Source organism: Scleropages formosus, chromosome 15, assembly GCF_900964775.1.
Source record: "Scleropages formosus chromosome 15, fSclFor1.1, whole genome shotgun sequence".
Lineage (NCBI taxonomy): Eukaryota > Metazoa > Chordata > Actinopteri > Osteoglossiformes > Osteoglossidae > Scleropages > Scleropages formosus.
The window spans coordinates 107,178-123,063 of record NC_041820.1 but is presented as its reverse complement, the minus strand read 5'-3'; the positions used below and the strand labels follow the sequence as shown (position 1 = coordinate 123,063).

Below are 15,886 nucleotides of genomic sequence, written 5' to 3'. Positions count from 1 at the left end.
GGAGCAGAGCTCAGAGCTATGACTTCCTTACTGGTGGGCCCCCTGGTTGTCCATGTAAGCAGTGCAGGCCAGTAGGCACCTGGGGGGGGTAAAGTGTTTGAACGGTGGCAGCAAAATGACACTCGGTGAAGGTGGCTTTGACCAGTTTTAACTAACCAGCTGCTTATTCTTTTGAAGGTAACATGTGACTGTGGACCCTAAAGTGCTGCTACTGCCCCCCACACTCCCACACACTCTTTCCCCTGGGATTCCTGCTCTCTGACTTTGACCTCTGACTGGGTGACAGAGTGTGTGAGTGTGTGTGTGTGTGTGTGTGTGTGTGTGTGTGTGTGCACGTGTCCCTCTCCCAGAGGGTATCATAGCCACATTTTTACTCCTTCCCTGTGTACTCTTGACAGTGGGTGGAGCTCTGGGGAGGACACGCCCCCATGTGGAGCACACGCAGCCAATGGCGAAGGACCCTCAAGGACGGAAAGCAAGAATGTGGGTGCACTCATCTCATTCATCTCCTTGCTCTTTTGTCCTGCACTCTCCGTCTCGCAAATGTCCCTTCGTTCAGATTCTGTCGAGCTGCAGTTGATACTCAAGATGCCAAGCTGTTACACCATGACTGAGTGGGGTACGAGCTCATGTGTCATTTCTAAGGTCATTGTGTTACCGTGGAGCAAGCTGCCCGATGACAACGGAGCCTCGCCCTCAGAGCCACGACAGAGGTGGAGGTCACAGCCTTGAACTTTTGTCCGAGTCCCTGTGCAGTTCACAGTATCAAAATTATCATCATTTTTTGGATTTAAATGATCGCTGCTGCAGGGGGTGCGGTGGCGCAGTGGGTTGGACCGCAGTCCTGCTCTCCGGTGGGTCTGGGGTTCAAGTCCCGCTTGGGGTACCTTGCGACGGACTGGCGTCCCGTCCTGGGTGTGTCCCCTCCCCCTCCGGCCTTACGCCCTGTGTTGCCGGGTAGGCTCCGGTTCTCCGTGACCCCGTGAGGGACAAGCGGTTCTGAAAATGTGTGTGTGTGTGTGTGTGTGATCGCTGCTGCAGTGTTGCGCTGCAGGACTCAGTGCCAGCAGGGGGCGCCCTACATTTAAATCTTCCGCACCTGCTGTCCAGGCTCTCTTGTCTCCCAGAATCCTTTGCACTGGTACCGGTGTAACATGGTGGTAAATGAGCTTTGGCTGATGGACACAGACATGGACACCAGATTGTCTCTAAATTCTTTTAATTTGCAAGTTACTGTAGTTCGTGGCAGCAGAGGCCACTAGTTCACTACTGTGTTCGGCGCATATCTTTTGCTCAGCGAGTCTATTTGACTGATGATGATGATGGTGATGACGATGACCGATGATGTTCTCCTGCATTGAATATTAATGCAAAGGCCTCTAAAAAGATCCCCCCCCTTGAGTGAAAAGTGTTGTGTGGTGCTACTAACAGGGTAGATGTAGAAAAGGTGTGGTAGATCAGAGTATGTTCTCGAGGATATGTCTGTGGTGGGAATGGACTCGAATCCTGGGCTGAAACAACTCCGGACTCCAGTGTTCACATCACGCTGTTGGAGCCTACATGTAATACACATTTCAGTCGTACCTGCAGGCGGGTGGAAGGTGACCTCAGGCAGGAGAAGGAGGGTCACGCTCTCGTGCTGCTGGATGGACCTTCACGCCTCTTTGAGATGCTGCTTTATAAAAACCGTAGATGGTCCTGAACGTGGTAAAGTACCCTGTGCCAGTGAGACCCTGCTTTGCAGCAGTCGGTGTTACCGTGTTTACCACAATGTTTTATTGGATTCATTCAGGTCGACGTCACGGACTCCTGTTTCGCTGGTCTCGTTCCCCGAACACACATTTATTACAGGAGATGATGGAATGTGCAGGTGTGAACCAGTATGAACTGATATGAACAGATATGAACCTGTGTCCACATCACGTACTGTTCTAATGACCAGATGGGTGGGGGGTCTCTGTTTCCTGCTGGGTGTGTCCTCCTCCTGCCACTGTGGGGTCCTACAGCAGTCCCTTCAGTCACTCTGTGTGTGTGTGTGTGTGTGTGTGTGTGTGTGTGTGTGTGTGTGTGTGTGTGTGTGTGTGTGTGTGAGATGACCAGTAAAGCGGCGCTCTCTCACTCCAGTACAGACACTCCACTCATCAGACACATCACGGATGCAGCAGCTTCTGAGTCCATGGAAACTTCTGGATCTGGATCTGAACCTTTTCATCAGTCATTTTTAAAATGGAAGTGCATGTGTGTACGTGGTTCTGTGTGTCTGCCGGTGCGTGACGGTCCAGTGCGAGCGAAACCTCCATGTGGACGAGCTGAGTGTCAGGAGGACTCATCGCACTGCTGATGCTGCTGCTCTGGAGTTTGTGTCTGAGGTCTTTAGATCTACTAGAGGAAGATCTACATGTAAGGGACATCCGCAGTCCCTGAAGGTAGTGTGTGTGTGTATGTGTGTGTGTGTGTGTGTGAGACACACACACTGTCCTTGCTTCTTTGATAGGCTGTGGAGTAGAAAATAGGTGCCTGGAGGAAGAGTCCCTGCTAATGTCCTTTCTTGCTCCTGCCTGCCTGTGATGTGTGGCCCCCAGCTGGACATGTGTCCCACCCCTTTGCCCCCCCTGTCCACCACTATGAACAAATATCTGACATGTTTCTGGCCCATCAGTGTTAATGAACATCTCCACACGTGACTCTGACTCCTGCGCAGACTCACAGGTCCATCCTTGTTGTTTGCCCTCTGGACGTGATGCAATGGACGTGGAGCGAGACACCTGTTCCACCGAGCTCTCGCTCAGGACCTGCATAAGCTTCTCAGCCACCACTCATGTGACAAAAGTGACATTTGGCCTCAGGACAAAGACCTTTTTATTCCTTTTCCTCAAAGAGCTGGACCTCAAGGCAGCCGTCCAAACTTTATTTCATACCATAAGAATTAAAAGACCAAAATTCTCAGTGACAAGCAGAAAACCACATCCAAACATCTCATCATAAACACGTTGTTCTTATCTTGAGCATGAGAGACGTTACTCACTCATCAACATAAACTCCTCTTTCCAAATACAAAGAGGGAAAAAAACAGAGTTAAAGACAAGTATAAATGTCTACAGTGAGAACAAACTTTAAAACCGTAAACCATAAAAAGTGTTTTAAGAAAAACAGTAAACAATAATAAAATAGCACGTTATCCCTGTAAGGAAAACACCTAAGTGTTTATGTTGAACTTTTACACTCTGACGTTTTCAGTTTCAGTTTTAAAAACCGCAAACATTTATACAACATGCATTTAAAACACAATTAAATCTGAAATGGTATAGAAGATGTAAAAGTTAAAAAAATCAACATTCAAACAGTTTTCCCAAACGAAATCCTCCCTCTTTCACAGCTGTCAGGTGGGACTTGTCCCCAAGCCCTTACGAATGGACTGGCGGGGGGGAGACCCCGCCCGGAACAGAACAATAACCAATAGATTCGAATCGATTGAGTACCATGATGGAGGAGGGAGGATCTTCTCGGCCCTATTGGGGGGCGTTGCGTTCAAAAGCGGCACCCACAGCGCAGTACCGGAGATCAACCCAGCCTCCTTCCTGCCCCTCCTCTTCTTCCTGGTCACTCCTGAAACATCTCATCTGGTGTTCTTCAGAGTCTGCAGCCTTCCAGCCGCCACTGCTGATGTCTTCAAGGAGATCCCTATTCTGGACTGTCTGGTATAAAACACTGGAAACAAAGTCTCTGCGTCACCCTGTGGGGACGGTGAACAAGCCACCCAAAGCTCTGCACCTCAGGCTCAGCAGGCCACCTGAAACAAAGCAAAATCCTACCAGGGAGCAGAGCTTTGCCTCGAGAATGCTGCGGTCATGCCACACACAGTCCCATGTTAGGATCCACTCTGCCCACAGCCAAAATCTCCAGTACAGCACCGGGATCGTAGCCAGCAGGCCGAGATGCGATCCTCAAGCCAGCCTTCCCAGCATCCTTTGCAATTCTCAGGCTTGGACAAAGACCTTTGCTGCAAATTCACACGTCTCCTTTGAAGGTAATTCCCATCCTTTCCTGCCGCCCACACTTCTGTGCAATGCGGTTTCGCTGAGATGGATCCTTGGTGTTGCGGTCGGCCTCCTGAGCCCAGGTCTGCTGAGACGAGCGCCGTTCTTCCTCATCCTGATGGATTTGCTCCGCGTTCCAGGTTAACAGCAGCTCCTCGTGACCTCAGTAGATAATGGACTTTTCACCCATTGTGTTTGTCTCTAGACCGATCTAAACTGTCTGGTTCTGTTTGAGGACCAACACTGAAGTGGGGTCCCATAACTCACGTCTTCCAAACCGACTTCTCCCTCAGTCTCCTTTGTGCTCCATAAAATTACTTCATTTAGACGCTTTTGTTCAAAGCGACTTGCAACGAACCTTATGTAGTGTTATGAGCCCACACACCTTATTCACTGCGTTGACTTACACTGCTAGACACACTACTTACGCCGGGTCACTCACCTATACATCAGTGGAACACACACACTCTCTCTGTCACTCACACACTATGGGGGAACCTGAACAGCATGTCTTTGGACTGTGGGAGGAAACCAGAGCACCCGGAGGAGAACATGCAAACTCCACACAGACTGAGAGCAGATCGAACCCACGTCCTCTCGCACCACCCAAGTGCTGTGAGACAGCGTGCCCCCCATATTAAACCCTATATACAGCTACTCGTGTAATATACACTATTTTTACTGTGGTATGTAACAGCTGGTATGTGCACTCAAGAATCTGCGTCCAAACGTCTCCTTCTGTTGATGAAATGCTGCATGTTCTTCTGTGGTGGTCGAGGAGTAAAATAACTCCATTAAGCAAAGTGTTTACCCGAGGCTTTGTGGTAAAACCTTGCTGCGTGGTCACAGCGACTCGGAATGCTGAGCCCCGAGTCCCGTGTTCTTGCTCAGCCGCACGGAAGGAAAGGCAGACATTAGTGTGAGAGCAAGAGGAGCCTTGAAATGCCTCCTTTCAGGAGTGTGTGTCCTCACGTGTCCTCCAGAGCAGCTGGCAGGGACGCGGCGAAGGGGGACGACTCGTTCGTCATGCTCCTTCCTCACTGGGACTGTCTGACGTCTTGCAGGTGGTCGCCTGGACAGACAGATCATTTGGGATCAGAAAAGCATTCTGTGTTTGTTTATATTTATTTGTATTTTGTACAGGTGTGTTTGTGTGGGTAAAGCGGAGGCCAAATTAATAAAAATAAATGGTGATAACGATGAGGGCATCCAGTCTGCTGGAGCACCTTCTCACCCAGGGAACGTCCTGTCATACGGCCTACAAGTCACAGCTCCTCTTCTACCAGGAGACAGTGCACCCCCCACATGGCACCCTCCTGGTGGTCGTCTTCGGACCAGGTGACCTCTCACACGCCATCCTTCGAAAGCTCTGCCCCGAGAGAAAGACGATGAGCAGAGCTTCCTTCATTCTGAATGTTTTCAGTGTGTCCCAGATCACATTGCTGTCCTGCAAGAAAGATCTTCTGGAGAATGTGAGCGTGATGTTAGAGAAGCTGGCAGCTGCCTGGTCACATGGAGAAGTTCTCGGAGAGAGCCTCCCATCAGAGGTGGCTCCAGAGTCTGGAGCTCCGCAGGACCACCCCGTCCTTAAGACGTCCCAAAGTGACACGTCCGAATGGGACTTCCTGGAGGACATGTTGTGGGCGAGGGGGTGTGTGCCAGCCTGCAGGAACTCCTACGTACCTGGTGTGTGTCGCTGTGGAAACACCTGGGGGCTGTTTGAGAAGCCAGCTGTGAGTGCTGCTCCGGTTGGAGTTGGTGATGGAACTCCGTCTCCACAGATCAGATCTGACCCCCCTCCTCCCAGAACACTGTTGTGATCCAGTGCAGTGTAAAACCCCCTGTGGGTGGGTTGCCCCCCTCCCCCACAGACCTTCTAAGTGCTTTTAGACACTAAGCAGGATGGGGCTTGAAAGGCTCTCAGAAGATGTGTTTTGGGAACTTGCACTGCACCGTGTGCCTCTCAGAGCAACACAACAGTCAGGCACAATGCAGAGCAGAGCGTGTGTCGCTGGCAGGGATGTGGACAGTGAATTAAATGCACTGTGTGTCCCACTGTCCACACAGGTTCAGCTCATGTGTCTCTGGACTGTTGACTCCAGTGTGTCCTCAAGCTGCTGTCTCAGCCCACAATGTGTCCATTTCCACTGGAAAACACCATGTCACCAAACCAGGAGACCTCCTGCAGAGCCTCTTACTGCTGCATTTACATTTATCTGACACTTTTCTACAAAGCTATTTACCTGTTTATTCAGGTGGATAATTTCACTAGAGCACTTCAGGGTACATACCTTGCTCAGGAGTACTACAGCTGGAGGAGGGGGATTTGAACCTGTGCCTTTTTGGGTTTGCAGCCAGCTGCTCTACCCAGGGGGTGCGGTGGTGCAGTGGTGCAGTGGGTTGGAGCAGGTTGGACTGGGTCCTGCTCTCCAGTGGGTCTGGGGTTCGAGTCTTGCTTGGGGTGCCTTGTGGCAGACTGGCATCCCATCCTGGGTGTGTCCCCACCCCCTCCGGCCTTATGCCCTGTGTTGCCGGGTTAGGTGCTGGTTCCCAGTGACCCTGTGTGGGACAAGCAGTTCAGAAAGTGTGTGTGTGTGCTCTAACCACTACACTGCAGGACAGGACACTGTGTTTTCTCTCTTTTTATCCTGATATTTCCCATCATGCCTTGGTGCTTGCTAGTCTGGCCTTTCGAACCCCAGCAATCTGTAGTCTTGGTCTTTGCCATGGGAGGAAGAAGAGGAAAGGGCTGGAGCAGTACCGTGGACTTGGTGTCCCAGCTTGTGCAGCCCTGTCCCCTCTGCTGTGGACTGAATTGAATGTCCTCCCACTACATCATCATGAAGTCAAGATCATTTTTTGCTTTTTCTCTTACTTGTAAGTTATACCATTAATATGCAGTGTGTTGAGATATTAGTTTATCTCTAGAAAACTATGACTTATATTCTCTTTTTACAGTCATTCTTATACTGGACTCATTTTACTGTTGCATTTATTCATTTAGCAGAGGAACACACACACTCTGTCACTCACACACTGTGGGTGAACCTGAACAGCATGTCTTTGGACTGTGGGAGGAAACCAGAGCACCCAGAGGAGAACATGCAACGCCCCCCCCCCCCCACGCACCCTATCACAGACACCTATCCCACAATGCACCTGTCTGCAAGGCCCGTAATACTCAGAGCTCATCCGCAGCGCACTGAACGGACCTACAGCACTTGACTGATCGTCACCGCAGGGAGCGCGCGCCCGCCCGCGAAGGCGTGGTCTGATTGGTCCGCCGCGACGAGACTTCTGCGACATTGCGCGCGGCGGGATAAAAGTGCGCGCGCTGTGACGCGCGCCGCGGGGGACCGTTCGAGCTCGCGGATGCGGGGTGGCGCGAGGAGCTCAACGGATGGAGTCCGTTTGATTTTATTCGGTTTTCTTCGATGTGCGTCAACGTGTCAAGGAGCTAACTGGGGGGTTTATAAATCATGTTTCAGTCAACAAACAGGCCGGAGAAAGTAACACTGGCGATATCTTCTTGTCTTCGACTTATGTATTTTTTTCCTGTGACATTAGCCGTTTGAACCACACGGTACTTCTTACTCGTATTTTTATTGTTCACATTTTTAATGTGCGTTGAATGATTTCTCCTGTTTTCATTATTTATTGCGGTGGAGCAGCGGTTCTCACCTGGAGGAGACCGTTCGTCAGGTAAAACACCGGCGTCTTAAAATAATAACCTCAGTCAGTTTTACATAAGACCAATAATAAATACCTCAAATGTCACCATATGCTAAATAATGACAGACACAGTAGTAAATACCTGAAATAGTGACGAAAACAGTGTCCTAAATTACACTGTAAATATCGCAGCAAAGACAAAGTCCTTAACTCAGTCAGTCAGTGTCAGTCAGTCAGTATCAGTCATTCAACCGGTTATGCAGTCAGTTAGTCAGTAACGACGTTCCCACAGTGATGTGCGGTTACTGCGGTTCCTCAGACAGTTTACATGGTAATATATGTAACATCTCAGTTATTTTACAGACACACACCTCTCTGCTGCATGTTTCCCTGATTTTATAATATGAATTATATTGAGGTCAGTATCTCTGCATTTTACACATATATGTTTTCTCTGGGGTGCGGTGGCGCAGTGGGTTAGACCACAGTCCTGCTTTCCGGTGGGTCGGGGGTTTGAGTCCCGCTTGGGGTGCCTTGTATTGGACTGACATTCTGTCCTGGGTGTGTGCCCTGTGTTGCTGGGTAGGCTCTGCGACCCTGTATGGGACAAGCGGTTCAGAAAGTCTGTGTGTATTTACTCTCTTAGCTGATGCTTTTCTCCAAAACAATTTACAGTGACCACTATCTGTGTAATATTTAGCTGTCACCTTTTCATCCAAAGTGACATAATGTTAGATATACTATAGTACCTACAGTCAGTCGCTAGTCTGCACACTGGAGCAGTGAAAAACACTACTCGTGCTTAGCTACCTACAGTTATTTACCCATTTACACTGCTGAGTAATTTTTACTCTATTAATTCAGGATAAGTACCTCTGTTAAAGGAACTACAGCAGTAGGTGAGATCTGAACCTGTGACCTCTGAGACCAAAAGCAGTGACTGTAACCATTATGCAACCTGCTGCTCCTTGAGAAAGTGAAAGAATTCTCCCTATTTAACAGTTTCCCAGCCGCTCAGTTTACATGTACACTATATTTATTCATTTAGCAGATGCTTTTCTCCAAAGCAACTTCCAATGAGCTCTATGTAGTGTTATCAGCCCTCACCTTATTCACCAAGGTGACTTACACTGCTAGTACTGTACAGTACTTGCATTGGGTCACTCATCCATACATCATCACAATGCTCTCTCTCTATCGCTCATGCACTATGGGTGAACCTCAGCAGCATGTCTTTTGACCATTGGAGGAAACCCACACAGACACAGGGTGAATATGTAAACACCACACAGACTGAGCAGGAATTGAACCCACAGCCTCTTGCACCATCCAGGTGCGGTGAGACAGTGCTTCTCACTGTGCCACTTTTTAACATTTACACACACTTGTAAATGTTAAAATGCACTGAGATGCTGTTTTGCATTTTCCTGTAAAACTTACTGGTGGATGATAATTATGAACACAGAGAGGTTTTGAACCAATGATGTCCTGGGGAATTGGGGGAAGATGGTGATAAAGGGAATGGGTATCTCCATGGAGACCTGTGGGGCACTGCCCAGGGGTGTCTAATGGGACAGGGTTCAGCATAGTGTGTCCCAATAGTGAAACACCTGGGCCACCATCCGCACATGAGCTCAGTACAAGACTGAGACTGACAGAAGGTTAAAAGCAAGCATCGTGGCCACAGCAGGCAGATGAATGAATTAATGACCGAACAAATGAATGAAAACAGTAACATTTAGTGCCGCGACTAATACAAAATTAGTTATCTACTCTGAACAGCTCCTGAACTGATGAACATACCCTGACTCTTGTGCTGAACTACCTCGTTGAAGGTAGAAAACTTATGTTCAACTCATTATTACCATTGTCTGTCACCCACAGTGTGGTTTCCATGGCAACAATGGAGCGAACATCAAAGCACCTTGAGACTGGAGTAATAGAGAGTGTTTGCAGTTGGTTGGAGTGTATGTGTGGTAGCTGTCTGACAACCAGGCCAGTGCTTGTGGTCTGTATGTATTCAGTCATGTGGCATAACCAGACCTCATAGGGGGTCCTGTTCACCATGCTAGCTCATCTGTAGCCTCCTCTCTAGTTCTGCAGGCTCATCTCATTCCCGTTATGAACAAATATCCTGGTGATCAGTTGTCTCATGTGCAGTCAAAGTCAGTCATAAGATTAACCCAAACAATCTGTTTCCTGGCTGTGCAGCAGGTAGTATAGGAGTTAGTGGTGTTGCCATTGAGTTCAGTGGTTGTAAGTTCACAGTTCAGAGGTTGTACTCCACCTCCTCATGGACTACCCTTATCCAAGTACACACACACACACACATTTTCAGAACCGCTTGTCCCATACAGGGTCACGGGGAACCGGAGCCTACCCGGTAACACAGGGCCTAAGGCCAGAGGGGGAGGGGACACACCCAGGACGGGACGCCAGTCCGTTGCAAGGCACCCCAAGCGGGACTTGAACCCCAGACACACCGGAAAACAGGACCGTGGTTCAACCCACTGCACCACCGCACCCCCCTTATCCAAGTACACACACACACACATTTTCAGAACCGCTTGTCCCTTACGGGGTCACGGGGAACCGGAGCCTACCCGGCAACACAGGGCGTAATGCCGGAGAGGGAAGGGGACACACCCAGGACAGGACGCCAGTCCGTCACAAGGCACCCCAAGCGGGACTCGAACCCCAGACCCACCGGAGAGTAGGACTGCGGTCCAACCCACTGCGCCACCGCACCCCCCCCTTATCCAAGTACTTACCCTAAATTAATACAGTCAAAATACCCAGCTGTATAAATGAGTAAATCATTGTAACTTGCTTTGAGGTCTGTTGCCTGAAATTATTTCACAAGTGAAGAATAACCAGTTGGCTGTTATGATTTTCTGCTGGTTTCGCTGCTCAGTACAGCTGTACTGTTGAAGCAGCGATTGGTGAATGGGTCAGCATGGGTGTGCCGTCACATCTGCGTTGCTCTACATCCTTCTCATCATGCCTCTTGTGATCAACTGGGACAGGGTGGGGCACGCATGACCCAGAAACGTGTTTGTAACGACATGACTGTGGTCTATGATGACAAAAAGAGCAACTGTGATTTCCTTCATCAGGAGCCATACCTCACAGTGTGTGTTAACTTCAGTGTCCCTCGCTTTCTCCGCAGGACCAGTGACGTAGAATGAACACTGGACAGTTGCGTGTGTATCTGCTCTGGTCCTTCATCACGCTGACCCCGGCCCTCAGTCCACCCTGTGTGTCCTTGCTGGCGGGGGTGCTATATGGCTCCTTCTCCTTGCGAGACATATTTCCCACACTGTCCCTTGGCTGCTCCTGGACATTGGAGAACCCCGACCCCACCAAATTCTCACTCTATATGCGTTTTCTCTGGTCTGCACCATCCTGCCTGGCTGTCTCCCCGACATTGCTAGCCTTGGACCACTACCTCTCCAATGACACCTGCACTTCAGTGGAGCAGCGCCCCCTGGAGGCTAGAGAGTTGTGCCACCCCACCGAGCCCCATTCTCTTCTTCAGTTTGACAAGAACTTTGTTCAGCTGTGCCTGGCTGCAGAGCCGGTGCTTGAGATGGAGAGCGTTGTGGAGGACGTGCTGGACTCTCCAGTTGTGGAGGTGCTTATGATCAGCAATGAGAACTCCAGCTTGTTCACATGTGCGGTGCTCTGCCGCTGGCTGGAGGAGTGCGTGAGCTCACACAGAGGGAGCCCAAGCTGCAGAGTTGCTCAGACTGACTGTATCTGCCCAGATACAGCCCCACCCATCCCTGTCATTGAGGACAGTCACTCCTCCTCCTTGTCGTATTCTTCAAACACATTATTTTCTCTTCCAGACAAGTGCTGCGTTACTCAGTTGGATTCACAAAATGGTGGGAAAAGTAAGCAAACCATATGCTGAAAACCACAGTTGCTTACAGGGTTTTTTGTTCTTAGTGGGTGTGTTTTTAGTTTTAATTACTTTGTTTAGCAGACACTTTTCTCCAAAGTGACTTCCAGTGAACACTATGTAGTGTTATCAGCCCACACCTTACATTTATTCACTTAGTAGATGCTTTTGTCTAAAGCGACTTACAAGAGATACTATGTAGTGTTAGTAGCCCACACACCTTATTCACCAAGGTGACTACATTGCTAGATACACTACTTACAAGGGGTTACTCATCCATGCATCAGTGAAACACACTCACTCCATGACACTCACACACTATGGCGGAACCTGAACAGCATGTCTTTGGACTGTGGGAGGAAACCCACGTAGACATGGGAGAACATGCAAACTCCACACAGACAGAGTGGGGATTGAACCCACGTTCTCTCACAGGAGCCAGGTGCTGTGAGACAGCAGCGCTACTCACTGTGTCACTGTGCTGCCCTGCTTATTAAGTAATTAATCTAATTAAGTCAGATGGTTGAAATCTAGTGATCGGTATGGAACATCAGCCTGTGGGATTTTAACTAGATATGGGGTCTGAGGAGGGGTGACTTGGCAGTACATAGGGACAGGTGTCTGTGAGCCTGTGTTCTTTATGTGTGTGTATGCATCCACATGCCTGCAGGCACATCTCTGACCTTTGCTTTTACAACAGCAATATGTCCAGATGTTCTGCTTCTGTTTCTTCCTTGTTAGCAGGTCTAGAAGATGAACAGAAGGTGAAGATGCAGAGAGCCAGATCTGTGGGCTCACCAGGTCCCTTCCAGGCACAGACAGGTGGGCTTTGGATGATGGTGGGGCTGCTCTGCCTGGATGGTGACACTACATATTCCACACACATGCAAATCCTGAGGACCCACAGGAAATTTCATGCTGGTCTATGACGGGTGTTTCACATGTCTTATTCCCACAGCAGGGGGCTTTGGCCAGCATAATTGAAAGCCGCTACGGATGATGTAGGCTCTCTTTCTCACCCTCACTTGTCCAGTAAATCTATCCATTCTCTGGATGTTAACACTTTGTAATATGTCTTCTTTTTGTTCAGTTTTACCACATTGTTTCAGCTGTTCACAGTAGTTCTGAAAAAGTACAGTTTTACCTGAAGTATTTTAACTGTTTACTTTTGTGGGTAGTGTTGAAAATTGACAGTCTTTTGACTTTCGCTAAGGAGGAGGGTCTAGGACTTCTGTTTTTGGCAGTGTGTTAAAATTCATTAATTCAGTCCAAGAGATTCGGAGATGTTTTTCTGAATTTGATTCTAGTTCATATCTGTTACTGTTACTAACAGTTTTTAATGTAACAGCTTTGTTGCAATTGTGCTTTTGATTCACTTGTGGTTCAGGGGGCCCTCCTGCAGAGGCTTGGTCCCTCTGGGGAGGGTGTTCAACCACCTGTGGCCCAGGTTGGCAGGTACGCACGCGTTCCTGTGTCCCAGTGACGTACAGCACAGTGTGCAGTGGGCCACTGCGGGAGTCCCGTCCTTGCTACAACAATATCACCTGTCCAGGTGAGCAAGCGTGGAAAAACAAAAAGGAGAACTGTGAAACACCTCACTGTTAAGGTGTTAAAATGTGCCAGCACACATGTATAAGTAGGCATCTTACATATACACTTATGCCAAGAGGTGTTTTCTATTGGAAAATGTCAAAACTTAGTCTAAAGTAATAATGTTTTTTTAGAACTGCTATGAAATTGTGATGATGGTGACAGTGAAGAACCACACCTGTATTTCTTTTACATTGAGACAGAGTTGTTACGCTGTAATTCAGCTATTACATTATACCGCTTGTCATTTGGAGCCATAACGAGCTTTCAAACCTTTAAAGTCTGTTGTAGTTCCAGTCCTAGTGTATTTGATTTTTATTAGCTACTTTTCCTTCATTCAAAATAAAATTCCATTGAATTTCACAACTTTCCTTATGCCTTAGTGTAGGATGTAGGTCTGTCTGTCTGTCGATCTTGCCATCTACTATCCTAGGTTTGTTGTAGGATCCTCTTACGCTTTTTCTAGCACCTTAACTGTCACTCCAAACTCCTTAAGTGTCTCACATCCTTAGTAATATGTGTTTTCATATTAATTGTTCATCTGTCTTCAATAACCTGATCAGGGTGAACCAGAACCTATCCCAGAAGTGTTGGGCACAAGGCTTCCCACTAATACACTATGAGCAATTTATAGTCAACCGCCTCACTTGGTGTGACTAACCTGTGATGGACTGGTGTTCCTTCCCCCAGTAACACCAGTCTGTCACAGGTTAACCACATACACAGTCACTCACCCTTTCGCACACTAAGTGCAACTTACCATAAGCAGTTCACCAGAACTGCATATCTTTGGGAGGAAGCCAGAGTACCCATGGGAAAGCCACACAGCGGGAGGACATGTAAACTACACCAACTGAGCGAGTATCAAACCGCATTATAATTACTGTAGTTCACCATGGAACCACACTGTCTGAACAATAGTCTGAAGTAACAGGACACCTTATTTACTGTTAACAGATGCTTTTCTCCAAAGCAACTTCAAATGAACATTATGTGGTGTTACCCCACTCCTTTTTAGCCAAGGTGATGTTCAGTGCTAGAAACACTATCTACAGTTAGTCACTCATTTATTCATCAGCGGAACACACTCTCTTTCCCACTAACACACTATGGGCAATTTATAGTCACCTCCTCACCTGAACACATCTTTAGACTGTGGGAAGAAACCTCTGGAAAATAAGAAAACTACACAGACTGAGAGGGGATTCAAACCCACATCCTCTTGTAGCACAACTGCTGTCCAAGTTGTGTTTGACTTACCGAAGCGTTCCCATGTATCTCCTCTACTCGTATCTGTGCACCGGCTTCTTATAGCTGCCCAGATCAAATTTAAGACCCTGGTTATCGCATACAAATGCATCAACAGAACTGCTCTCAGATATCTACAAGACTTGATAAACGACCTCCCCCTTTCACTCAGAATTGCTGAATCTCTGCCTAAATTTAAAAAGGGTCTTAAAACTCACCTCTTCCAGACTCATTTTGCCCAAGATATCTTAAGTTCATGTAAGGTATAAATGTTTATGCACCATAACTTTAAGATCATGCCCTGATAAGCCTTTATGCAGCTACTCCTGTAACGTACATAAATGTTTGTACATCTCAAAAAAAATTACTAGGAAGGTGATCAGGAATCGTTGATATTCTGAGTTTTATGCAGCTACTTGTGTGATGAACGTCAGTGCATATGGTGGAAAGAAACAAACTAACTGTACTTAAGAATCACACTGTCATCTCAACGCCCGCACCACAATCGACAGCACCTGATGCAGATCAAGCACCGGATGATAATCAAAGCACTCTCCTTTAAAAGACCCCCCACAGCCTCTTTGCTCTCGCAGAATTTCACTGAGACAATCGTCCCCTTTGCGCTTATGTCCCAATCTCCTTCAGTCTTAATCCCCGTTCTTCGTTTCCCGGCTTCTGACCATTCACTTCCACTCCTGACTACGTCCATTGATCCTCGCTCCCACTCTGACCGCTGATCGACCGACTCCTCACCTGTCCTCATCAACGAGAACTTGCCTGACCCTTCGGTTCCTGACAAACGCTCCTGCACTTGGGTCCAGCCGTCCCCGCATCCTTGGTTCCGTGTGACACACACATGTGCAGCTATGTCTCTTTTTCCTAATGTAATGCATAAATTGTATTTTTTCTGAGATGTACATCTCTTTGGAGAAAAGCGTCTGCTAAATGAATAAATTCAAGAAATGTAAATGGAGAAGCCAGGTGCGCTGAGACAGCAGTGCTACTTCCTGCACCACTGTGCCTCCGATGTGCTTTTGTGACCATGGGCTCTCTGTGCTGTCATTGCAGTGCACGGCCTGTGGGAAGAGTGGGCACCGTGGAGCCTGTGTTCAGTCACATGCGGGAAGGGCTCTCGAATTCGCACCCGCAGCTGTGTGGCCCCTCAGCACGGGGGCAAGGCCTGCGGGGGCCCAGAGGAGCAGTCTAAAGCGTGCAATATTGCAGCATGCCCTGGTTAGTACAGCCCTTCCCTGTCTCTTACTTTCCACCCATTTGTCTCTGTGTGTTGAATATTTCACTAAGTGATAGTTGTTGTTGATAAACAGCCTGGAAACATCTAGTAGGTTTATGCAGGGAAGGTTAGGCTCCATATGTATTTCTGTGTTCTTTCAGAACAGGAAAATGTGCAGAATTAGGGGAGTGTTCAGACCACTCA

General features: G+C 48.2%; 1 protein-coding gene across 5 annotated transcripts in view; it reads left to right on the top strand.

Moving 5' to 3' along the window:
* The first annotated feature begins 7,207 nt into the window (after positions 1–7,207).
* The window catches only part of LOC108931312 (adhesion G protein-coupled receptor B2-like), a 33,597-nt gene continuing 24,918 nt past the window's right edge, over positions 7,208–15,886 (top strand). For 4 of the 5 annotated variants that reach the window (XM_018747006.2, XM_018747007.2, XM_018747004.2 and 1 more), the window contains exons 1-5: positions 7,208–7,739; positions 10,879–11,605; positions 12,355–12,435; positions 13,001–13,165; positions 15,520–15,684. In XM_018747006.2, the coding sequence (XP_018602522.2) occupies positions 10,894–11,605; positions 12,355–12,435; positions 13,001–13,165; positions 15,520–15,684 (1,123 nt within the window). In that variant the 5' untranslated portion in view covers positions 7,208–7,739; positions 10,879–10,893. The remainder of the gene's footprint in view (positions 7,740–10,878; positions 11,606–12,354; positions 12,436–13,000; positions 13,166–15,519; positions 15,685–15,886) is intronic. The other variant, XM_018747003.2, reaches the window with a different exon arrangement.